General features: G+C 39.5%; 1 protein-coding gene across 1 annotated transcript in view; it reads left to right on the top strand.

Moving 5' to 3' along the window:
• Window positions 1-24,138, top strand: part of IFTAP (intraflagellar transport associated protein) — a 27,088-nt gene extending 2,950 nt beyond the window's left edge. Inside the window, exons 2-6 of the mRNA XM_010165272.1 lie at window positions 8,844-9,008; window positions 10,572-10,636; window positions 11,585-11,639; window positions 18,147-18,277; window positions 23,986-24,138. Coding sequence (XP_010163574.1) covers window positions 8,844-9,008; window positions 10,572-10,636; window positions 11,585-11,639; window positions 18,147-18,277; window positions 23,986-24,138 — 569 coding nt within the window. The remainder of the gene's footprint in view (window positions 1-8,843; window positions 9,009-10,571; window positions 10,637-11,584; window positions 11,640-18,146; window positions 18,278-23,985) is intronic.
• The last annotated feature ends 1,260 nt before the right edge of the window (window positions 24,139-25,398 follow it).

Below are 25,398 nucleotides of genomic sequence, written 5' to 3' on the forward strand. Positions count from 1 at the left end.
GAACAAAGGTCCAGAAAGATGAAATTTTTCATGCTTGCTGTAAAGCTTTGCAGAAGTTTTCAGCCTCTGGAAAAAAAATGACCACCTCCTATGCAAATCCAAAGCAAAGATCTTGGTAAGAGGAATCATTTTATTCGTAATTTATTGTAATATATTAATTTGTGCTAGTTTTAGAATCACTGAACTCCTTCTGTTTATGCCAAGTTACATATTTAGTTTTGTTAGTTTGGTTTTTTTTGGCTTTGAGTATAAAAACAATCTGGTAACAAAGCAGCTAACTGCTTTGAGGTCGTACAACTCCACTATGTTTTTTAAGTCCAAAGGAAAATCTAAAGAGTGATTTATTGACTGCAGCTGAAAAACCCTCAGAAGAGTTGGATTTACAAAGGAGTTGGTGACACAGATTTCTGTAAGTGTGGTCAATGAATGGTCTCTTCAGAACTAAACACTTCCTAGGACAAAATCTCATGGAAAAAGACCCAATCCCCACTTTTTAAAGCGGCTGTCACACAAGGCAAGAGGCTCTTTCAAATCTTAAGAAGAGTGATTGAAATCTGATGGAGAGAACTATGATGTCCAAAATTAGAAGACAGCATCTGCTCATTTTTCTAAACTCAGAGGAATATTAGGAAATTCACTGGAGCATGACACATCTCCTTTGACCTGCTACAGAAATCACAGAAAAAACAAAAGAATGGTCCAAGCTTCAAATTTTTCGTCTAGATTTTAAGTTACTCCTCTCCCACTTCTAAAAATATGGTATCCTAGATAAATCAGCTGCACAGAAGAACGCTGCCATGAATCCAATTCTTGTCGGAATCTAAGTTTAGATTCGTATTTTTTCCATGGCCTTGGACATTGGCCCACGGTGATTAAATCCAGTCCTTTCCTGCTGTTAATTTTGCTCTGTTTCATATATCTCACACTGCCTGGCAGTGCACTGAAGTCCGAGGACTTTGGTCAGACCCATCTCTAAGCAAACTGAACCTTGGCAATGTTGTTTGTAGCCTCAGTGCTGTTGTTTTGAGGTTTCCGTGCCGAGCAAGCTGTGAAGCGGAGGAGGCTGGGAAGCGGCTGACCACGGCTCTGCTTCCAGGTGGCACACAAGAGCCACCTTCTGTGTTGTGGTCGGATTCATTTGATTCCCCAGTGCCAGCCGAGCGATGGATTTAGCTCACAGTCCATTTGATGGGAGTTGTCTGCTTCCTTTTTTCATTAACCACATTTAGGAAAAACAACAACGTTAAACTTCCTACCTAAGTGTCAGTGGAGGCACTTTACAACGTGAGTCTTAACAGCAGAAAGCAAAGCAGAAAACTGTTGAAGAAATGACAATAAATTCACTTTAATTTTAAAAATGGACCACTAGACAATGCTAACCCCAAGAGGAATTTGCAGCCCTCTTCCTATGAGTGGATTTGCCAATAAAAGCAACTAGGCAATTCAATAAAACTAATTAAATTAATCTGTCATCCCCAGTGAACTTAAACAGGGTATGAAATAGGGAAACAGCGTCAATTCAGAGCTTTTTATTGATGTGTTGTGCTGGATCATTGGAAAGGATTGGCTGGGAGAAAAAAGTTTACGATTTTCTATTGATCATAAATTCAGTAGCTATCCCTATCTAACCTTCATTCAGTATAGTATAAAATCAGATATCATACAGAGTCCCTAAATGTAGGAAAAAAAAAACCCCAAAAAACAGACTTAAGGATGCAAACATAATAGATTATTTTTGAAATAATACTAGCTGATGTGTTTTATGGATATTTGTTGTCCTTAGATCTCAGTGGTATTTGCTATACAATGTATTTCATCTCCACTGTATAGACATTAAAAAATGAGGCATAAAGAGGGGAGATGGCTGGTGTTTGTTTGCACAGGAGCTCACTGGCAGCGCCAGGTAAGGACAGAGGCACTCGGACTCCCAGAAGCTTTGACAGCCCTTGAGCAATGGTGCTTCCCTGACAGCAGATCTTGGTTCTTTCCTGTGATACCTTTATTACTAAATAATTTCTGAAGAGTGTTTTAGGTGGGGAAAAAAAATGTATTTTCATTCTGTTGCATAACTTAGATTGTCTGGAATGTAGGAAAGGGAAATATTTAGTAATTCTGCTGTTGATACTTTGATACAGACTCCATCCTGTAGTGGCATGTTGGCTGTGGGTGAATTCTGCAGTACTCTAAAAAGCAGTAGCACAGAATGAACTCTTGCTCTAGCTCATCACCTTGCCTTGAGAGGCATCCAAGTGTGCTAAATGCATCTCTTGGCTGGGTTTCATGTCATTGCACTGTTAGCCCTCTTTTCCAGATGTGGAAATAACGCAAAGCAAATAACGTCAGAGATCAGAGCCGTATCGTGGCTGAACAGGACAATGAGAAACAGAAATCAAGTGACCTCTCTTCCCATTTAGTGCTGAACTCTTTGTAGAATTGTGTGTTTTTCTGTGTCCAGTGTAAAATCACATAGAAATGCCTCATTACAAGAAAGTAGGTGTTTGCCTTTAAAAACAATCAGGCCTTTTTGAAGGTGCCTTGATGTCTTAATTATAATATCCAAAACCGAACATTTTTGAAACTCTTGGGATCTCTGACGTTTTATTAATTTATTCCCACCTGCTGTAATCTTTTTATATAATTTGTTAAGAAAGGAATGCTTTGTATGGACATGTCAGATGCTTCCAGTTATATACAATTCCTTTGTTTCTTACAGTGCTTATCTACTTACCTGCTCGTACTGAATTCTTCTAGAAAGCAAGTACACAGAAGGCTTTCAAAGTCAATTCTGATTTATCAGTATATCACCTGCTCTTTTAAAGTGTTCCCAACATATGTATTTAATGTAGTTTCCTTGTGCTGAGGATGAATTTAAGCTCATTTGTGGTTGCTTTGACTGTAAAAAGGGGAAAAAAAAAAAGCAAGTGTAACAACCACAGTGCCTATTTAAGTAATAAACTCAAATATATTCTGTTGGGTTTTTTTTAGCCGAGGTTCAAAGTGTGGCTCAGTGTAGCCAAGGCTCAGAAGAGAGTGTGGAGCTCCTGGACACTGAACTAATATTCTCCCACTAATTTAAAGCTCCATCCCTGAAGCACAGTTTCTGAAACGTGAAACTATTTGCATTCTGCAAAGGACAGTATAGATTTTCTGAAGCCATTGGAAGCAGGCAAACCTTTAGCAGCTTCTGGAGAAAGTCTTCCAGCTTTTATATCCTGATGCTGTCAGATTATAATTGCAGAATACTCCTGGTTGTACAGCCTGTGCCTTTACAAAGCTGTTTTTTTCCCCCACCTCATGGACACTCTGTTGTTAGAACTGGAGATCTGATCTAGTACATTGGCACTGCTTGGTACTGATAGATATCGCTTGATCCCTGGTAGATATTAAGAGGTGTAGCTCCCTTAATAGGACTCTGCTGGTTATTATCAGCTGAGGATCTGCTCTAAGATGTTTGTCATGATGATTTTTCATCATATATCTTGGAAGAAGCGGGCTTTTGCTCATGGCAGGCTGCTGAAATGGTCAGGTGCACATTTGTCTTGTTATTTAACTGACTGCATTATAATATTCAAATGGAGAAGGTATCTGGCAACAGCACTGTTGAACCGTGGCAGAATAATACATATTTTTACATGATCAGCTGGGGTGAGTGAAGTATAAACAGGAAATATTGCCCCTTTTCTAACACTGACGCTGTCTAAAGCACAACAGAGACATAGATATCAATACAAATAAATACTACATAAAACCAGAACATACAGGTTCGATTAAGGAAAAAAAAGGGAGAGATAGTGATACAGTAAAAGAACAGTTAAACTTTTGAAAATTAAGAGCTGAATTAGTTTTGAAAAAATATTGCTGTATGTTAAGGTAAAGCAGGTGTGTGAGTGGCTGAAATGTGCTTGAGAGTAACAGTCGTTTGTCTTTCCCCTGAAGGAGCATGTACAAAAAAAAAAGTCCTTTCCTCTCTGGTTTTTAAGCACACTACAGTGAGGGACACATCAAAAAATGGCAATCAGAAGTAAGAACTGGGACTTTTTCAACCTTTGTTTTTTCCTCTTCCAGCTTGGCATTTAGGGTAAATGAACTCAGCACCATCCAAGACTTTACACAGTTGGAAATAGGTCAACACAGGTACTTCTACAGTGGGTTACGGTCCTTTGAACATCTCAAAGTGATATTTCATGGAAACTTGTCAGTGACAGGCTTTGGTTTTGTTTTAAGATGGGGCTGTTTGCTGATGATGTGTTTGAAAACAGAGATAGGAATGTACATGAAATCCCCACTCGTGACCTCTGTGCGAGACAGTTACCGTGCTGCTGGGAGTACAGTTATTTTTTGTTCAGAAGTCCTGCACAGAGTCACTCTGTTACTTGAATCCCGTGTTTTCCATCAAAGCATAACTTGGAAGGGATTTAAGGGATTCACAGGCCTTCTGCTGGCCCTCAGTCCAGCATTTTGAGGACAAAGAAGTAAATTGGAACTTAAAATAGTAGCTTTGCTGTATTTTTTTTTTTTTTTTTTTACTATTTAAAGGATCTTGTCCCCAGTTTTTGTTTTTGGAATGAATTCATTGCATTGAAAAAAAATGGGAAGTACTTGGTAGCTTGTATTGTTTTCTCCAGTGTATTATCCCAAGCCAGGTTTTCTACAGGAAGTTATTGATTGCTGCATCTGCTCTGGCTTTGAAATGTTTCAAACTAGGAGACTTTTATAATTCTTCTGGGGCTACTGTTTCATCTAACAGATTTCACTGACAGGAAGTTTTTTCTGATAATCCTGGGAGCTCTCTTCTCTGCCTTTGTGATAAGTATCTCCATTATTCTTTGAAATAGGTGGGTGATCAGTGCACATTTTCAAAAGATTTCTGCCCAAATTGGAAGAAAAAGATAATTTTAAACATTATAGAGGATAGATAGAGGGAGAGAAAAAAAATTATCAAGCTGGATATACTTTGTGATAGAAGTATGTTTCTGAAGTCTGCAATGTGCTTCTCAGTGACACACGATGATGATGAATTCTGCTCTTGAGAGACTCAGCTTTACCTTTCTGGAGACCTGAGCTGGCTTGTTATGTCACAGTTAAGGTACTGACAGTGGAATTTTGAAAAAGTGAGCCTGAAAAACTGTCTGCAGAGTGAACATGTTAATCTGCCCATCATTTCAGCCCCCTTCTTTTGCTACTTTTTGTTGTGTGTGTGTCCCTTATTTTGGACTTTTGTCCCACTTTGTGAAGGACAATGCTGTATGTTGGGTCTGGGCAGGCTGAGAACTGTGACTGTGAATAATGAGTCCATTATCACTTAGAGGGAAGGCAAAGTGATCCTCTTCTGGGCTTGAATGTGATCTTTGCTCTTTTCCCTTCTCTTTCAACAGTAAAGGACAGAAATGGTTGAAATTCCGAACACTGTCACAGGAATACAGCTGTGATATTTCTCGATTGTAGTTTCTTTAAATTAAGAAGAATTGGTGTGTGTTGTTTTTAATAGTATTTTTTTAAGCTCATGACTGTTAGGGCGTGGAGAGAGCCAGCTATGTGATGTATGCATTGAGAAGCAGTTGTTAGCAGTCGTTACTTTGGACATCTGAAGGTGGATCTTACTTACCCTGAGGGACTGTGCTTGAAACCAGCAAGATAATTTTTGATTCACCTGCCCCCTCCGATCTCTGTGCCGTAGCCTCATTATGCTCGTGGTTGGGCAGTTGATATTCTGTCTGCAGCATGAATTTCACAACTGCTTTGGGTGCCTCAGACTTTTTGCTTTTCCTTCTGAATTTTTCTTCATTTGCAGTCACGGATCTAGCATCACATTGCAGTTGTGAATATTTCATCAAATGTAATGCTTAATATTCTATAACCCAGTAACTCTGCAATGGTCTTAACCAGAAAAACACTTTCTGACAGCAGTTTATGACGGATCTCTTAGGAAAAGGGATAATGCTTCTAGCTGCAGTCTGGAGTTGGTAAATGGCACATAAATACACTTGATTTCTTATTAGCTCCTTTAACTAGCTAGCTTTTTATCTGTGACAATAGCTCAGCTGTCCAGAAAATAGATAACCTAATAAAGTAAGTTTGTCAACTCCTGTGTACTGTCTAATTATAACTGCCCAACTATGTGTCATAGGTCTTTTGATGCTAAAAGTGATATTATTTGGAGAATTCAGAAGCTGTATTTTGGAGAAGGATGATCTGATTTCCATCCCAGAAGAATGACCACAGTGGTATCCAAGCCAGGCATGGGCTTGTGCAGGAATATCATGTTGATTCCGAGCCTGTCAGCTGTATGAATTACGGTGCTGGTCATTCCAGTTGATGATACCTTTTGTCTGTCAGTTGATCTGGCTGACAAAAGTGTACGGCTTCCAGAAGCTTGTTCTCCCTTCTCATACATAAAGGCTCCTGATGGGCACGGGGAGGGTCCTCAGTCCCTGTTACTCTATGGGTCTGCACAGGTTTGGCTGCATGATTTGCTAAGATACACATACCCTAAAACACATTAATATCCTTGTGGCTTGTCAGTCTTTAATATCAAACCTGTCAGTTCTTAGTATAAAAGAGGAAGACCTTCTCACCACTACTGTAACAAAAGATTGAAGCTTTTTGAGCGAGTCGTCTAGTTCTTCCTATAAAGTAGGGTGACAGTGAAAACGTCTTCAAATAGTGGGTGACCGTTTTACCTGTCACCAATTTAAAACAGGGTTTCCCATGTAATACTGCTTCATTGCCAAGGCTTGAAAAAGAGAGTGTGTAGGAAGAAGAGATTGCCAGATGTGATGTGCCAAATATTGTTTTAGGAAAGTACTTGCTCAAAAAGCAGGGAGAAGGCAGATGTTGTGTCAAGAGACCTGGGATTTAGGAATTATTCAGATTCATCTGTGGTCAGAGCATTAAAATCTGATTGCCAGATCTCTCTGGTCTGTTACAATTTACTTCCTGTGAGCTTTGACTCTTATGAGCGTGGACTTCAGGTTATGCCCAGACTGCCAGCCCTTTCTGTGTGTCATAGTAACTGCAGCACAGAGCTGGCCCTGGGGATTCATAACTCTCTGGTGGATAGCTCAATGAAGTAACCCCAAGGGCATCATTAAAACTCTCCACAAGAATTACTCCAATGCCTGTAACACATAATTATGCTTTAGAAATGCGTTGTAGTGTTTCCTATTGTTACAAAGCAGATTTTTCAGACTAAACCCAAGAAACTCTGTGTAGTGAGTGTTTATTTTTCATTAAGAACATGTGAAGTTCAGCTGAATTGATTGTCCTATAGCATATCCATATTTGATAATGAGACTTTTAAAATAGAAAGTTCTGCATTTTTATTTTGGCCATGATTAGTATATTTTTTGCCATGTTTTAGGAAAAAAACCAAACAAACCTATTCAGCATGGGTTTGGAAATCCATGCTTCCATGCACATACTTGTCCTGGTCTGTAATGAGCTCCTAGATCCAGTCTGTACTGTTGTGATGATCACGTAGCTGTATCCTGATTCTGCTGGCTGCTCTGTGCCCCAAGGACCTGGCTGGTTGGACACTCAGAAGCACTAATAGTTGTCTTAACTTTGCTCTTGTTGTCCAAGGAGTTATTAAAGGGCTGAAAGATGTCACAGGCTATCTTTGAAAGTCTCAGTTCTGTTTCTGAGTACTTCTCTCTTTCTGGTGAGGGCCCAATTAGCCTCGGTGGTTGTATAAAATAAACACGAGCAGTTACTCCAGCCTTCTGTCAGTGCACTGCCAAAACATTTTTCCAGTCTGTCTTTCAAGACCGAAGGAATCCCCTAAGGGAACAAACCCTGCTTGAACATCTGTATTTAATCTTTAATCTTAGGACTTAAACTTCTGGCAATTAAGTTTGTTAGTCTGATCCCAATAAAACAATATTTACTCGCAAAAATTTCCCACCCAGTCGGATTGCTGATATAGGGAGGAAATCAAATTGGGAATTAGCTGAGATCACTTCTGTACTAGACAACTAGTTTGCTCTAAGGGTTGTGAGGTTTACACGTGGGGCACACGTTGGGGCTGATGGTCAGTATAAACAGGGTGATACCAAGAAATTGAGGTAGAAAGTACAAGAACCACTCCATTTTTGGACCAGATAATTGCTGTACTATGATGAAAATCAGAGTCCTTGTGCTTGATTAGAAGGTACACCATCGGTTAGGTATGTGAGGGAATGTGTGCCCCTGAACTACTTAAGATACCAAGTGATTTTGTGAGCACAGATCTCACGTGAGCACAGTTGCTGAACTTGTTAAGCTAGACATGTAAGTGTTGGGAGTGTGTGTTGGTGTTGGGGTTCTGGTTCTGATTCTAAAAATGTACATCTGAACCAGCCCTACTGAGGGCGTGCGGTCGCTCTGGGGTTTATAGTAGTGTCACAAAGAGACTCTTCATATGTGCTGGTGTTTGCAGTGCCAAATGAAAGCACGGGCACAAATGTTATGTGCCATTTTATGCAGCATTCAGAGAGCATTTAAACAAAATTTTTAAATAAAAACTAATGTGTAACCTTACTTACTGTCTTGCTTTTTTGAGTATTTTCAGCTGTCGGGTTATTTTATCAAGTTTTCTATATATTGCATGAACTTTTGATAAATTCTTCAGTATTGAGGAACAGGTGATACTCTGTGCACTCTTTGAACTCTTGAAGTTCAAACTGCATATTCCATTTTATGATAAAGATTGCAAAATACATGTATATGATGCATGTGGAAGCTCTGAGCATGAGAGGAGCAGTGAGTGTGTAAAATAAGTCAATATTAGATCTAATGAAGTTCACATTTTTCTTTTCCTTGGGTAGTGCGTTATGTTATCTGATCTGGTGTGATTCTCCTTGCAGAGGAAGAAGGGAAGACAATTCAAGGAAGCAAAGTGGACTCCCTAAGGAAAACATTTTCTACTTCTGAATTACCAAACAGAAATAAACAGGATGGCTCACCTGGAAGGAGCAAAGAAACGTGGATGTCTCTTCCACCACAGACACCAAATGAGAATGAGGTAATGAGTTAACATTTGTCCATGTGGACAAGCACCACATTCAAACAGATGAAAATACGGGGAGTTACACTGTCCAAATGTTAGAGGCCACTGGTATTTATCCCATCTGAGGCAAATATTTAAAATACTGCCTAAGTGTGCAGTGCTTGCAGAGGCACCTGCAGGGGTCACATTTGGCAGTGGCATTTGCTTGGCGGAGGAGCTGCCATAATCTGACTAATAAATAAGCTGCCCTGCAAGGACTTTGTAACGCTTTCACTGGAGTCTGCAGCCAGCAGTCCAGGCTGGCAAAAAGGAAAAAGTCTTGAGAGGATGGATGCCAGCATGCACAGATTTATTTTGTTTCTTGGGGATTTTAGCAAATGCTGAATTCTGTGTTACTGAAACTAGATTGCTTCAGCTACCTCAGGTAAGCAGCAGGCTGGCCAGAGGCATTTTTAATCTTCTGAAACATATGAGATTAGAGATTTAATGTGCAGGGACAGGAAAACAGCAGACATCATCTGGAGAGAGCAAGATGGAAATCTGAGTCCCCTCGTTAAGAACTTCTGCCCTCCTGCCCGAAAAAATAACTAAGCTGTGATCTAGCCTGTTCTTCAAAAATTCCCTTCATTAAACTTTTTATTAGGAAAGAAGTGGCAGATCATTTTGGGAATACACAGAGCAACACACTTAAGTGCCTTCAAGTGATGGGCCTGCCAGGCCTCACTCAAAGAGCACAAGCTGTCGTTTTCCTCCCTGCTAGCACATGCCTTTGAGGTGGACTCAAGCAAGGCTTTTAAAACAATCCCATTCTGTCAGTTGATTGTATAATAATAAAGAGAAGAATCTTTTGGCCATTTTTCTTGTGAAGAATGTGGTTGTCTCATTGGGATAGACTGCCTTTGGGTGGCTTACTTCAGCCACTTTGAATTAGCTTTCTGCTCCATGAAGCAACGTGCAACTTTTATTCCCCTTTATTTAATGGAACATCTTAATACTTGTCTTTGTGGCTACAGAAGAAGAGTTTCAAGTGTGGCTGCACATTTTTATCACATTAGCAGTTTAAGAAACAAATACAGTAATAGTAGAACATGTCAGAAGAATTGCTAGTGTCATAGGAGGAGGAGGCTGTAACACACAAGGTTGGCCACTGTCACCTTTAAACCTGCACTGAGGAAAGAAACTGCAATTGAAAATAATACTCCTGTTCTAACTGCTGCTTTTTAGGCATCTTATGATTATGTAGGAGGAGGAGGCTGTAACACAGAAAGTTGGCCACTGTCACCTTTAAGCCTGCACTGAGGAAAGAAAAGAGGAAAAAAACTGCAATTGATAATAATGCTCCTGTTATAACTGCTGCTTTTTAGGCATCTTATGATTATGTGCAGTGCTGTTCCAATTGATTCAGTCTGGTCCTGTGTAGGATTTCAGAGGATACGTGTGTATTTTCAGGAGCATTTCATTAATTTTTTAAAAAATTTTAAATACAGCATAAAGGATCTGTATGTGGAAATCAGCAGGAGCTTTGACTGTGATTTTTGTTCTGGTTTATCCATATAAGTTTTTCTGCCTGTCTATCTACAGCCAGTGAATGAGAGCTGGAAAGCTGGTGGCTCTGATGGAAACGATATCAGTCAGTCTGAAAGAGCGAAGGTGAGGTTTTCTTTGATTTTCTTCAAAGTGGGGATTATGAATAGAACATGACTGATTTTTGCATTATTAATTTACAAAGTACTTGCAATTTGTTGATCTAGATCTTTGCCATTTGTGGGGAAGACGGATGAGAGCATCACCATCCAAACATTTTTTCAAATGTTAATGAATACGTAAAAGTTATGTACGTGTTGTTGAGAATGATGTCAAATCAGGTTGGAAAAGATCATGTAAGAGCATCTGTAATTACTGCATGGAGACACAGAAGAACATCCAGTGCATATAGTAAATCTTCTGTGGTTACACTATTTGCACACAGGCTGGGAAAGGCCTTTCACTCTCACCCTGTGCTTCTCTTCAGGATGCTACCTGAAATAAGAAATGTCTTTTCTTGTTGAATGTTTTAGGTACTTTAAACCATTTTGAAGGGACATCAGCCTGAAAAAACAGTAGTACCATGTCCCAAGTGAAATACTAAAAACTGAGTAATTCTTCTCTTTTTTATTTCCCATTCAGTTCACCATTAAGTATCAAACCAGGAGGATCGAGCTCTGCTGTGCCTGCAGCACGTATTGTCTCTGTGCCTTATGCAGTGAGCTTGCAAAGCTGCAGAGAAACTTATCAGCTCTCTTTTTCCTGTGAAAATATTTTGCTTCTCCATCTTCCCACTAAGTTCCTGAAAAAGTTGCTGTATGGCTTGAGCTTCCTTCCCATCACTGCAGTTGATATACAGCAATTTTGTCAGCAATTATTTGCCTATACTTAAAAGAATTTCCTTTGGGTTAGACATTTTAAAGCAAATTCAGATGCTGTCTTGGAGAAATGCAGGGGAGAAGGGAGAAGATGCAGGAAACGATGTAATGCTTTTTTGCTTTGCTCTAGATTGAACTGTAAGAAATGGGTTGAATATATTTTAATCTGTTTTCCAATTTGGGGTTTTTATGGCAGGTGGACAAGTGCTTAGATTTGGAAGATATAGACACAGATGAAGAGATGTGCAGTGGTAGGTTTCGCCCCTCTTCATGTTCACTATCATTATCTGTCTTTGGATGCAAGTGTATGGACATTGTTTAAAGCATTGTTTCTCCCCTAAAGAAGATGTTCTTCCTCAGTTCTTCTATTGCTAGAAAATTCCCCAAATTTCCCAAATTCACCAAATTAAAGTACTTATTTCCTCACTCTAAGAGGTAATGAGATAATACATTATAAGGAATAGTTTTTCTATTGTCTCCTGCTGAGCATTTTGTTTTTTTTTCCTCAAGATCTCTTAGAATTACAGAGCACTTCTTGTTAGTAACGTTTCTACATTTTTCTGCACTTCTATTTTGTATTGGAATTATTTTGATTACAAAAGTTCTCCACAAAGGAACGTGGGTGCTAAGGGAGAGTTCTATGAAGTGGAAATATTTAATGAAAATGCTGTCCCTTCCTATTAAAATTCTTTAATTCTGGGCTTAAAATAGATGAGACTGTATTTGAATTCACAGTGAACTTGTTTATGAATTCCAATTATGAGCATTTTGAATTGTGTTGAACTGTTCCATACATCTATAATTTAACTCTCCCACCTCTAAAAAGTGGATAGAAACCTAGTGTCTGTGGTTATTTGTCTATCATAGGTGCTTGTGTGGTCTTTATTACCAGCAGAATTGACAACCTTTTAGTGATTAAATATATTTTCCTCGTCTGTACCTGCGACTGGACAAAGAAACCAAGCCACATGGATTAAGGGATTTAATTCAGGTCACTGAAAGAAGCTGTTCCAGAGCAGGACTTTGGTCCTCAGTTCCTTGGTTATTGCCATTTGATTAGTCTGTCTAACCCGTTTAAGGTTTGATTAGTCTTTGCTTTCTGCATGTTTAGAATTCCTGTGAAGTCAGAGGGCTTAGCGGCTTACAACTGATGAATATTTGGAGCTTGGCTGTAACTCACAAGGAAATAATAAACCAACATAAGTCAGGTTTAGAGCAAATACTCTTTCTCCAACCTGGGCATTTCAGGAAGGAGTAGGAAAGCAGTCTTACATCAGGTACAGACATTGAAGATTGCCTTTGAGTGCAGCATTCATATGTACCCATTTTTCCCTTGGTAGGACATTGTTCTGTGTTTATGTCCTAAATTCTGGTAATAGCTATTAAAAAACCTGGGGCTCACTGGTGGAAGCCTAAACCCACATTTCACTTGTATCATACTGAAATGAGAATTGTCTGTATCTGGTTCATGGAAGTACTGTTAAATCACTCTAGTTCAAAACAGGCCACAAATAGGATGATGAGAAATAAGCTGAACACTGAAATACCAAGCAGGGCAGTGAGGAAAGAAGAGCTCTGCCAGAGCTTGGGGATAGCTTTCCACTTTCAGGACCATGCCAGACCTTGTCTCTCTACAGGCTTTTCAGTCATTTCTGTGTATTTGTGTGTGTGCAAGAGTAAATGTTAATCATGTATGTTTAGAAACCCCGAGTAAAACAGACTGCATTTGAATAGGATGAGAATTACAACAATTGTCATCTGCTTGTACTGTCTGAACACAAGCCACATGGGAAAAACCTTTCAATTAGTGCTCTTACTGATCATTATATAAAGAATAAACAATTTATAGCACCACTACAGTAGATTATCAGTGTTCTAACTACTCGCTTTTTACATGATATTTGACTTGGCTTTCACTCCTGCTCCTCTCAGCTCTTTGTATGAGATAGCACTCCCTGCACAGACTGCCTCCGTGCAGAAAGGAGTCATACCAACCCCTGAGCAATCAACAGTGCTCACTAACAACGTTAAGCATTTAGATGGTATTTTATGACATCAAAACACTGCATATCCAGAAGCTAATTATTCCTTCTAAACTCTGTAAGGAAAGTGAACAGCACCCAGATTTATATCTGGGAAGCTCACAGCCTGGGTCTTGCCCAGGGCTTCTTCAGTGGAGATAGTTGTTGAATCAAGATGAAAAATTTCCCCTTGACTCCTAAGTGCAGAAAATAGGACTCATAGTTTGATAGTTGTCTTACATGTCAAAATCATACTTGGTAAGCTTCATAATAAGAGAGGTATAATCTTTCTCCTGTAGAAACCATAGCAACAGAATGCAAATTAAAATATAAAATGGTGTCGCTTCTATTGTTTGTTACAATAAAGTGATAAAAGACAATATCCCTACTGACCACCTTAATAATGGACTAATTCTGGAGAATTCTGGTTAGTTTATCCGAGAGGCAGAGCGTGACACAAATTTGAACGACGTTCTGTTGCTGGCTTTTTAAATGCTGCCACCTGTATGTCAGAACAAACGACAGATTTAAGACTTCATACTGGCAAAACAAGCTAGGACAGCCCGTGCAAAATGTCATACCTTGCTAGCATAATTGCAACAAGCTTTTATCTCTGCTTGGTACTGGCAACAGTTCAGGATCTTCATACTTTGTTTAGGTTTGGAGGGCAGATCAGTTATCAACTGTACATTAATAAAATAAATATTCACACTTAAAGGGAAGTGACTCAAAGCTGACAGTGTGAAAAGCACGATAGAAAATAGGTGTTAAAACATTTCATCTAAACCAGCGCTTTTTGGGAGATGTCCTGGAAAAATTATTCTAGTGGGGTTTTTTTCTCCCTCTTTTTTTTTTTCCCCCAACTTATTTTCCTAAGTCAAATTTCTTTTAAGTTGTGAATGAATACAGATGCTTCTTAAAAAAAAAGAGGAGCCCATAGATTTGGCCAGTATGCCAGTTCACCAGTATGCCAATTCACCAGTATGCCAGTTCACTGTAGCTGTTTTCGTTAGACAGCACTGGGCTGGAAGCCTGAAACCAGGGCAATGCTTTGCATTGTGGGGCTTTGGCACAGGAAACTCTGATTGGCAAAGTAAAATTGCTGCCCTAAACCAAAGCTTTAATGCATGGTGTGGAGACAACCTGTGTGTGGTGGACTGTTTAATCGCTTTCTCTCACCGAGTTTAATCCGTTATGGTAAGTAGCTTAAGGCAACAATGGAGATGATCAGGCTTTCTCCAGGGACAGATGGGGAATGCTGAGTACCTATGTTTTGGCAACAGAATTCCTTCCCAGGACTGGTGACAAATCACTTGCTGCAGAGCTCAAAGGATAGTTAGGTAATGATAAGTAATATTTTATAAAATACAAAATACGTAAAAAGCATGTCTAGAGACCTTGAGTGTGCTGGTTTTTAGATACAAGAGAAAATTCAAGTAGGACTATTTAAATATACGGGTGAGGCTGCATAGGCAAGGATATCAGAGTCTCACTGATCTGGTTTGGAGCCCTGAGGTTCTGTAAACTTGTCTGTTCAAAGTCCCAGTTCTCTGTAACCCCACAGACGTTGAGGAGAACCCAAGTGACTCAGTTACTTTGAAGCTGAGACCAAGCATAACTATTGTAGTATTTAAATAATTCTTTAGGCAAATTATATCAGTATCTTTTATATTCCATAATCCATGCCTTTATATTTTGAGTCTGTATTTATGTCCAGAAAAATCAGGTCGAGGAAGAGGATTCAAAATTAAAGTTAGTAGATTTTTTTCAAGTATGGGGCTCCCCCCAGCTGGTGAATCTTTTTCTTGTTTTCTCCTCCAGTCTCTGTGATCCATTTAACACTGCCTCGAGATGATTTCACACTAGGCAGCTCTGCAGGGCTAACAGCCTGAAGCCTGAGAGTCAGAGGAGACAGCAAAATTTAGCTTTTAAGCTTTTTTCATTATCACTACCTCCCTCCTCAGCTCTCCATCAACAGCATTTTTGTGAAATGTAGTGCCTGAAAGTGGTAAATGCTGTGTTAGTTTATCTATAGCTGGGCATCATTTGGCTACAGTAAAACTGAAGGTTTAAACAAGACTTTGAACTTCTTCACTCTTGAAAGTTCAAATCAGGTTTGTGCCAATAGTTTATTTTTTTCTGTACTTACAATTAATGTCAATGGTGCACAAGGAGCAAAAAATCACAACTCAGCAGCATTCACAGACTTAGTAATTCCTTTCTGTGAGTCTGTCTTTTGGGGGGAAAGGGACTAAAGAGAAGAGAATTGATCAGTTTCCAAATACACCTCATTAAAGGATACTGGTCTTGAGTCAAATCATCAGAGGTCACTACCGTGTCATCCAGGAAGTTGGTCCTTCATGGTGTGAGAAGGGCTGCATTTCAAAATCTCTTCTCAGATTTTTAATATCACTGCCTGCTCGGTTATCTCTATATATGGTGCCATTGGCAGTATCCAAGGCTTTCCTGTTGCTAATTAATCACCTCCACAGAGAACATAATTAGCAGTTTAATTAGGATCATCATCCGCTAGTGCTGTAGCATCAGCCTAAACCAGCTGTGAGGTACTGGCTAGAACTTACAATAGCCTACAGTTCCTTTGGGAGCTCCCACTGAGAAGGACGACTGTCAAAACTCCCTAATTTTTCTCTCTGAAGGAGTTTCTTGATTAAATATTATCAGGGAAAGCAGCATTTACCGATTAGACTTTCATAGGTTGTCATGCAGCCAGGATAGAGAGAGAAGGCTCATTTCTGGTATGTCTGCTGGCAAACAGAGGTTGATTACCCCATTCTTAGGGGGTGATTGAAGGGCATTGGAAACACTGTTTGCATTACTGACGAGCCTTAGAACAGTGGAGTTGACATCCTAAGTGTGACAAGCACTTCTTGCTAAAAGCAAAACTAAATTTCCTTCTGTTGCCCCGATTTTAATTTAAGAGTTGTCTTCCCGAGCCATTGCCAGACTGTTGTGTAACACTGCTTCCTCCTCATCTTCTCCCTGCACATTGGTCTGTTGGGGGCGAGGGGGAAGCTCTTCATACAGAATTGATCAGCGTTGGTATCAGGAGGTGATATAAACATCCTGAAGTCCAGGCTTTCCTTCCGTCAGTGAGAGTATGTGTTTAGGGTGCAAGTTGGAAACAACAGCAGAAGATGGAATTGCCTTTAAATGAGCATCCACATCTAACTTCTGGCCCAAGTTATGAAAGATCTCAAAAAGCAGTTGCAGAGGATGTGAAGACATGGCATATATACCCATGGACTGCACTGTGCCCTTCAGAAAGCTTTCTCCTGTAACTGATGCACAGTAAGGTCGGATGCTAACCACTATTCTGAAAAATGGAAACCACCTATACGTGAATCAGGAACCAAAAGACAATAAATCCAGGAATGAGATACCCAAGGGATTGAATTCAGCTCTTTTTTAAAGAACATCCTACTTTACATGTCCAAAGCCCTGCTGGGTTTCAAATAGTACACAATTCCCAAAAGAAAACGAAATGAAGAATTTGATCATAGATTTTTTTACGAAGGCCTAGCTGGGAAATCATTCTTTTCAAATGCAGATTTACAGGAGAATGAGAGGTCTGTGTGGGTAGAGATAAATTGCCACTTCTTCCTTTTCGCCCTGAATCTACGTACCCTCTTGTTGATTCCATTAACTAACATTTAAGCAACGCTTTGAAAATTTACTCTGAGATTTCAAGAGGAAATCAAGCGACTAAAATGTACTATAAAGCTGTAAAGAAACTTGCGTATCAGCCAGAAAAAATAGTAGGTAGATTTACATAATCCTTTAACTAAATTGCAAGACATATGGTTCATAAAAACGTAGTACTGAGGCAAGATGGATGCATCTGTGCTGTAGCAGAGCTGAGATTGATTCATGTTAAAAGATATTTCTAGAGCTAAGGCGTATCCTTCTGAGCTGTCGCAGACAGCGAGCCCCCTCTTCCCAGCATGGACATTTTGCTTCAGGATGTAAAGGAAAAGTGATTCAGAAAGTCTGGATGTTTGTGAACTGTGGACCAAACCCTGCCCCTGTGGGAAGGCTGCATGTTCCTGTGTCCCAGATACAGAGCAGTCCTCTCACGTACCACTTTTTGGAAAGCTCAGGGAGGAACAAACATCTGTGAAGTTTCCTTGGTCTGAAGAGAGTCACCTGGCATTGTCGTGGGGAATGGTTGTGCTTCTGCCAGGCGTTTTCACTTCGTGTTTCAGGAGGGTCGTGTGTCAGATGCTTTGCAAAGACTTTATGCTCAATGTATGGGTGGTGAAACTCTAGCAGGAGGGAACTGATGAGACTGCTGAGCTAATCAATGGCACGACCAGGATTCAGTCTGGTATTTTGTAACTCCTGCTGCAGACATCTCTGCTCAGGACCTTCCTTCTTTGTTATGAAAGAGATGAATCTAATCCCAGGTGTTCTCTGACTTTATGAGCTTCTGCATCCAGATTTTTAATTCAGTGTCCACAAAAAAGAAGAGCTACTTATCTCTTTTCAACCAAGTTTGGTTTTTCCTGAGTATAGTATATTTTATTATCTAGATTTTAGCTCAGGGCTGCATGGATCTGTTTTAAAGGTAGCTGGCTATATTATGCATTATGCAACAGTAAGTACAGCACACTTTGACTAACAAGCTTCTGCCTGTGTCCGAGCACTACAGGATTTTACACAGTATTTTGCTAATTTATACATTGAATGGAAGGGTAAAGTTGACTATTTTTTATTCAGCAGGGTCATTAGTTCTCCCAGGAGAGGTGGAACAGACAGTGACTTGCTGTACCCCCTTTTTTGATAAGCCTGTCCAGCTGAAGTCCAGAACCTTCTCAGTTCCACAGCCATCGGTCAGCAAAGCCCCAGAGGTATGAGCTCAGACTGATTTATTTAAACATTGGGAACTTGGGCTGGTTTTTTTTACCTATTGGCTTCTAATGTTATTTCCAGAAGAGCAGAGGGATAGAGATGGAGTGTGTGGAACTGCTGTGAGTTAACATATCATATTATTAATTTTTAAATTAATAATGAATTCTTAAATATATTAAGAACTGAGGTAAACACACTAATGGAAAGATACTATTTTATGTTGCACAGTGCTGCTATATAACCCTACATTTTCCAAGTGTACACTTCAATGTCTCAAACTGTATATGGGTTTTTTAATATTTAATTGGTGTAACTCACAGAGTATTCAAGTAAACTCTTGCACTTCCTGACCTTTTAACAAATCATTACTTACATAGAACGACGAGTCATTTAATTTTCCAGTGGTCTCATGATCTCACAACATCCTGCAGTTCTCATTCAGCTGAATATGGGAATCATCTTCTTCAGCAAGGAGGTAGTGAATGATCCCTTTAATGTGGCATTTAAAAGAAAAAAAAAAGTTTTAGGATATATTGTGGTCAGAATTGGGATTTGCCCTCTTGGAAATGAGTAGTAGCAAGATGCTGCTGGGGATCTGCTTTGTCTAGGTCTGGTGTGGAGAGGTTTGCGTTATGGAGTCTGGGTCTTTTAATCAGACACAATCAATACAAGCTTTAATTTAGAATTGTTATTTTCCCTCAGAATTTCAGTTCTTTTCAAACTGGAACAGAACTGGTGTGGATTGCTCACAGGCTTATTTTAAGTCATTAAGCTTCCTATCTAAATAGTGTGAGCATTAACTTTTAGGGGTGTTTCTATTGGAGAGAATTCTTCACCTCTCTTTTCCTCTGTCTGATCATTATAATAGAAGCTGAAGTTTGCTTCCAGCCAAAATAGGCCAGTTTTGATAGTTTCATGTGCTTATTGATGTCCCATGAGGCTTAAATCAAGTTCATAAATGACACATGACCAGTGAAGGATTGATGCTACAGCAGTGCATGTGGTGCCTCTTTTCCTGAGCTCAATTCTGTTTAGTTCTTTGCAATAAACTTTTTTACTATAAGGAACAAGTCTGCTTTGGGGAAAAGTAAATGTTTTAAAATGACCTTTCAAGCTTTAATGCTTACCATTCTGTGAATAAAAATACTCACTCTTTTCCCTAAGGATTAACATAATTCAAGGTTTTTGCCTTGAGAAATATCCATTGGCACACAAAAAAACCCTAGAATGAGGTTTGATGGTTTTCTCATTTGATAGCTTCTGTATAAAACCAAAGAAGAAGGAGGGTTGTAGCAGCCTGCGGTGTTCATAAAGGAGTGCATATGACTCTTTATAATTCATGAAAAATAGATGAAGATCCCACTGCATGCAAAATTAATTTCCATTTGAGGAAAAGTTGGATTATGAAAGAAAAACTGACTATTATTACATCGGTTAAGGGTTGCTGCTTTTTTCAAGAAAGACTGAATGATTTTCACAACCGGCTGGTTGGTGCCAGGCTACTCAAGATGATGGCAGTCTTTCCCCTAAATTGTACACATATATGTGTTTTAATTTAGATAATATAACTGTGGCCTGATTTTCAGAACTGTCAAGACTGAACAGGTCCATTTTAAAATCCCTCAGTGCTTCAAGTTGTCATTGCCTTGAAAATTAAGTCTTGCATTGCTCATGGCAGGGCTCGTTTAGAAAAAGATTTTCCCTGGAATAGAATCATTAGAATCATTTAGGTTGGAAAAGACCTTTAAGATCATTGAGTCCAGCTGTAAACCTAACACTGCTAAGGCCACCACTAAACCACGTCCCTAAGGGACTCCTGCCAAACTTGGTGTCTTCTGCAAACTGACTGAGGGTGCCCTCGATCCCCTCGTCCAGATCATTGATGAAGATGTTAAACAGAGCTGACCCCAGTACTGATCCCTGGGGAACACCACTGGTGACCGGCCACCAGCTGGATTTAACTCCATTCACCACTTAGCTCCACTAAGCAGGTCACCTTGTCATAGAAGGAGATCAGGTTAGTCAAGGAGGACCTGCCTTTCATAAACCCAAGCTGACTGGGCCTGATCACCTGGTTGTCCCTTGTGTGCTGTGTGATGGCACTCAAGGTGATCTGCTCCATAACCTTGCCTTGCACCGAGGTCAGACTGACAGGTCTGTAGTCTGTAGTCAACCCTAATCTGGGTCCTCTTTCTGGGGCCCTTCTTGTAGAGGGGCATCACATTTGATAACCTCCAGTCCACTGGGACCTCCCTGGTTAGCCAGGACTGCCAATAAACTGATTCTTTTTTGGTTAATTGACTACCTTAATCTAGAAGCCTAATTTTTATATGGCTGTGTTTAGGAAAGATGAATTCTACCCTTCTATTCTTCATTGTTTGTCTTTAGTTTGAGCATTCATGAAAGTATTTACCTTGTCTATCATTTTATATTTACCTGTGGAATGGTGGCATCCATAACCTAAACTACAGCTTCCATGGAGTTCCTTTGGTCTAAGGCTTTACTGGTAGACTGCAGCTGAGGTTTGTTTCTGCTGAGTGCTATGCAGAAATGCAACAAGAACAAGGATGAACTTAAAGACAGGATTGGCTGAGTGAAAGAAGAGAGAAGAGTTACATCTCAGAGGCCAGTAAAGACACAGAGATTGAGTGACATGTCCGGAATGATGAAGCAGAAATGGAAAATTGGTTGAGATTTATTGACTCACAGTCCAGTGCCCCAAGCTCAAGACAAACTTGTTTATTTCCCCCAAGTACCCCTAAGTATAGATTAAGCTTATATGAGATAATAGCAAACATGCCTTTCCCCTGCTTTTTTCCTTCTTGTTACTGAACTAGTAAGTTTTCCCTTGAGGATACAATGAAATCATTGGTGAGTGTATGTGCATCCTTTACATAATTTGAATAATACAGTGAATCATACAGTGCCATAATTACACAGAAATAAAGGTTTTAGAAGGACAGAGACAAGCTGTTCAGTTAACTGTAACTCCCCACAGATTAATAAAAAGAACTGAGTTGCCAATTATTAATAGACTTTTGAAAGTCTCAACTTTAAGGTATTTTATTTACAACATTACTTTGTAAAACAGCCTATAGCAAAATACCTCAGTTATTAATATGAACATTACTTTCTTTTCCCCTTTAATTTGGACATGCAGGAACTGTAAATGAAAATGATTTTTTCTTCAGAGAGTAAATCACAGGAGCAATCTTAAGCAAACTGGCAGTTTTCTAATAGAGCAGAATTCTATTCTGAGAGACCTCTCAAAAAGATTTCCATTAGATGTTAAATTAGACACCTGAAATTCACATACTTCTCTCAGCTCCTTAGGCAAAAATAACAAGATAATAACTTGATCAGCTCAGAGGATTCAGTGTTCTATTGCAAAATGTCTTCCCTTTGAAATAGATCAAAATTGCAGTTGCAGTATAAAAATTGTAGATTGCTTGTCTGCATGGAAGGTTGAAGACAATGGCTTCTTGGAAGAAGAAGCAAAAAAAGAATCTGTAGTGCTTTGAGTACTCGTTTGAGAGATGGAGCACACTGATAAATATGCCATGTGAATAAACTGTGCAAATGTGCCATGAGTGGGTAACAGCAGAATTGTTAGCAGTGACGCTGGGTATGTTCTGCTTTGGCATCTCACTTCAGTTAGCATTTTGGAGTCGAGTTTTTTAAACAAAAGTTCTTCCAGTATTTCTCTGCACATGCATAAAATGTTTCTGGAATGACATGAAGGTCAACACAAGGGCATAGTGAATGTGTGTGTACTTTCCATAACTCTGTTGGCAGAGGAGGAATAGATTTGTTTTTGTAGAATCCCTGTGAAAGCTTTCTATAATTTAAACTCTTAGCTTAGTTACCTATAGCTGTGATAACAAATATCGTTACGACACCTTGCATCATATTTTAGAAGAGTGTTTTGTATTTCTGCAAAGGAAAGACAGGTAGTAATGAACCCTGGTTGCTGGTACCAGTTGCTGCTGCCCTTCCTGGTATAGATTTTCAGGAGACTTTGCCTGTGGAAAAGATGAAACTGGACAGGAATATGATGAGGTCAAGGAGCTGACCTTAGCTTTAATGGGAGAGAGAGCTTGTGTGCAGGCTTTGTCTCATGTAAGCATTTGCTGTATGTCTATTTCTAAAAGTTAATGATGGTTCACCTTGGATAGTCAATGGACATAAGCAAGATAATCTTTGCATGCAGAATAAATACTGTTTTCTAAACCAGCTCTATCTACAAAGTTTGTTTTTCTCCCTTATAAATGCCTGTGGTCTACAGGTCCATATAGAATGATATATATGCTCCAGCATCTACTGAAGCCAATGTAAGCCAGGTCCCTAGAACATTAAGCAATACAGATGATTAATAAAATTACACAAAACCAGAAAAAAATTTTCCCAATCAATCAAGCAATAGTACAGTTTATTAATAAAGGATGTAGATGCTTGCAAGGTACTTGCGACCGTGTCTGTCAGGTGCCCAGCCACCAGAGAGGAATCCAGCTACCACTTCTCTGACTTAACAAATTGCGTTAACTGTGTCAATATAGCTTCTTACAAAATGTTACTGGAAATCGTGTGGGGTACTGTGCCTTCTCAACTGAGCAGTGACCCTAAGATGCTGAGTGTTCTTCCTCCCTTTCAGCAGAACAACAGAGTGTATTCTTAACTTCAAATCCATCAGTTGTCATTGTCTTCATTGTGGATTCATTAGAAGTTTGAAAAAATAAAGATGTGTTTAAATGTTTTGCTGATTCGATACTGAAGTACTTAAATCTTTGAAACACAGAGCCCTTGAGGAGTTGTGCTACTTGTCATGGCTGAAATTTCCAGACATTTTGTAGGAACTTCTCAAAGGATAGGGAGCATTACTGTACAGTTTGGGCAGTGAGGATGTGTCTCCTGTGTAGCTCTGGAATTAATTTTATCTAACTGCTTACCATAAGCCTTTTGTGTCGTGGCCCCCTGCAGTTCCTTATCAGCACGCAGCCTGCCACAGTTACTTGTTTTCATTAGTTTATTTTGTAGGCAGAGTGTTTATTCTCAGATATTTCAAGGAGAAGCAACAGAAGTGCTCTACACTGTGTCGACAAAGCAGATACTGGTAAATGCAGTAAGACTGTTCATCAGGCAAGAAATCCAAACCAGCCAATTGCATATCTCTGAGATGGTGAAAAGAAATTATTAGGGTCTGAAAATTGATTATGTATCATTTTGCTCGTTCCTAGCATTTCCTTTGCTGAAATTGTGTTCTGGGAAGTATGTTACACTAGAATCAGATGCAGGTACATGGAAGCTTTGTGTGATACTAGCACAAATTTTAAGGATATGGCATATCTGTCTTTGAAATTCAACAGAGCTATACATAACTTGTCTATATCCCCACAGCCCTGCTGCTACAAGTGGCAGGAATGTAATAGATGTGTGCAAGGGTGGTTTTTAGATTCCTTGCCTTGAGCAAAATTAGCTAATGATATTAATTCAGATACAGTACAGTACAAATGGGGCACATTAAATGGCTTAAATTAGGTCAAATTGAATAATTGAATTTATTCTTTTACTTAAAAAGAGCTTAATCAGCTGAGAGTGCTGGAGTCAGAAAAAACAGTTTAATTAACTATTAATTAGAAGTTTATATTTTGAGCTTCCTTATCATCACTTGCAGCAATGTTATTTATGTATCTGTTTTTCCTCATTACAGCTACTAGGAGATGATGTTCAACCGTTCTCACTTGATGAAGAATTTGACTATGACAACGTGGCACTGACCCCTAAGTTCTCTGAAGCTGAGCTGAAGGCTATTGCAGAATTGTCTGAAGAGAAGAAAACGGGGACCGCTGCCAAGTCAGGATGAGCTAAAGACTGAGTCAAAGGCATTCTGTGCAGTGCTGTTGAAATAGTATATTTTAGGGGGTAAATCTAGCTCTTCTTTGTACCCTTATTTACTGTTTTTCTCTGTGTGACCAGTAAATGACATCCTCGAGATGTTTTTATTTGTTCTACCAAGGTGCCTTGGAGCCTGAGGTTGGCTTTTCCTGTACCTCCTCTTGGTCCTAATGAAGACACAGAACAGGAAGATGGTGCTTGCCCAGAGTTGCTTGTGTGATAGCCCTTCAGCCAGAGAGGAAGTGTTTCCATCCTTCTTACGTGTGTGTGCACTGACCTGCTTAGGCATTTAGGATGGCTAAAGAGGTCTGTATTTGTCCTGGTTTTGTACAGATCAGTGACCTTCAATATTTTTAGGCCCCAGTGCTCAGCTACTTTGTTGTTTTCCAGATGGTGCAAGACAGCTGGAAGGATGTCTCAAATGACAGCCAGAAATTGCCTTTTGTAGAAAAATCCTGGAGCGGGGTGAATCCTGCATTGGCTCAGGTTAGATGTGCTGGAGGAGTTGCTCCATAGGACCAAAGAAAGCTGGTAGAATTCAGAGTAGCACTATGGTTACTCGAGCTTTCATTTGCTACTGACTTAGTTCCTGACTGACACAAAGCTAGTCCTAAAGCAGCCTTTTACCTAGTTCTTTCAGTAAGGCAAAGAAGAGCTTTTTGCAGCTGACAGATCAGTCTATAAACCCTTTCCTTTTCATTGTAAGACTTAAATATACAGAGTTATATGAGGCAGTGAATCTGGGAATGTTGGGGTTTTTTTTTCTGTCTTTTGGATTACTTCTGTTCTGCAGAGAAATAAATATTCCTGTTTCCAATAAACTCTTTGAGTTGATCAAAATTGACGTGGTGCAACTCCTAACAATTAAAACATGAACTGCTGCAGAAAGCCTTCTGCACAGAGGAGAAAATAGTGATCTCACCCATTAAAGGAACTGACATGGAAAGACTGTCAGATTTTCCTTTTTTTTTTTACAGGAGATGATTCCACGTATCAGCTTGTGGCTTACACTCAGCATCAGTGAAATACAGCAGACTCTGGAGTTGAGTAAAGCTCAGGAAGTAGGGGTGGAAGAGAAGAGTGTGCATCTCTGACATAAGGTAGCATGTGTACTCTTGCTATGAGGTGTTTTAGAAAGGTGGGGTTTTTTTCAGCTTACTGTAGAAGCTTTGCTGTTGAGGCTTAGTTCAACATCACAACACTGGATTGTATTATTGGTCTTTTTCTG

Source organism: Antrostomus carolinensis, unplaced genomic scaffold (genome assembly GCF_000700745.2).
Source record: "Antrostomus carolinensis isolate BGI_N321 unplaced genomic scaffold, ASM70074v2 scaffold37213, whole genome shotgun sequence".
Taxonomy (NCBI): domain Eukaryota; kingdom Metazoa; phylum Chordata; class Aves; order Caprimulgiformes; family Caprimulgidae; genus Antrostomus; species Antrostomus carolinensis.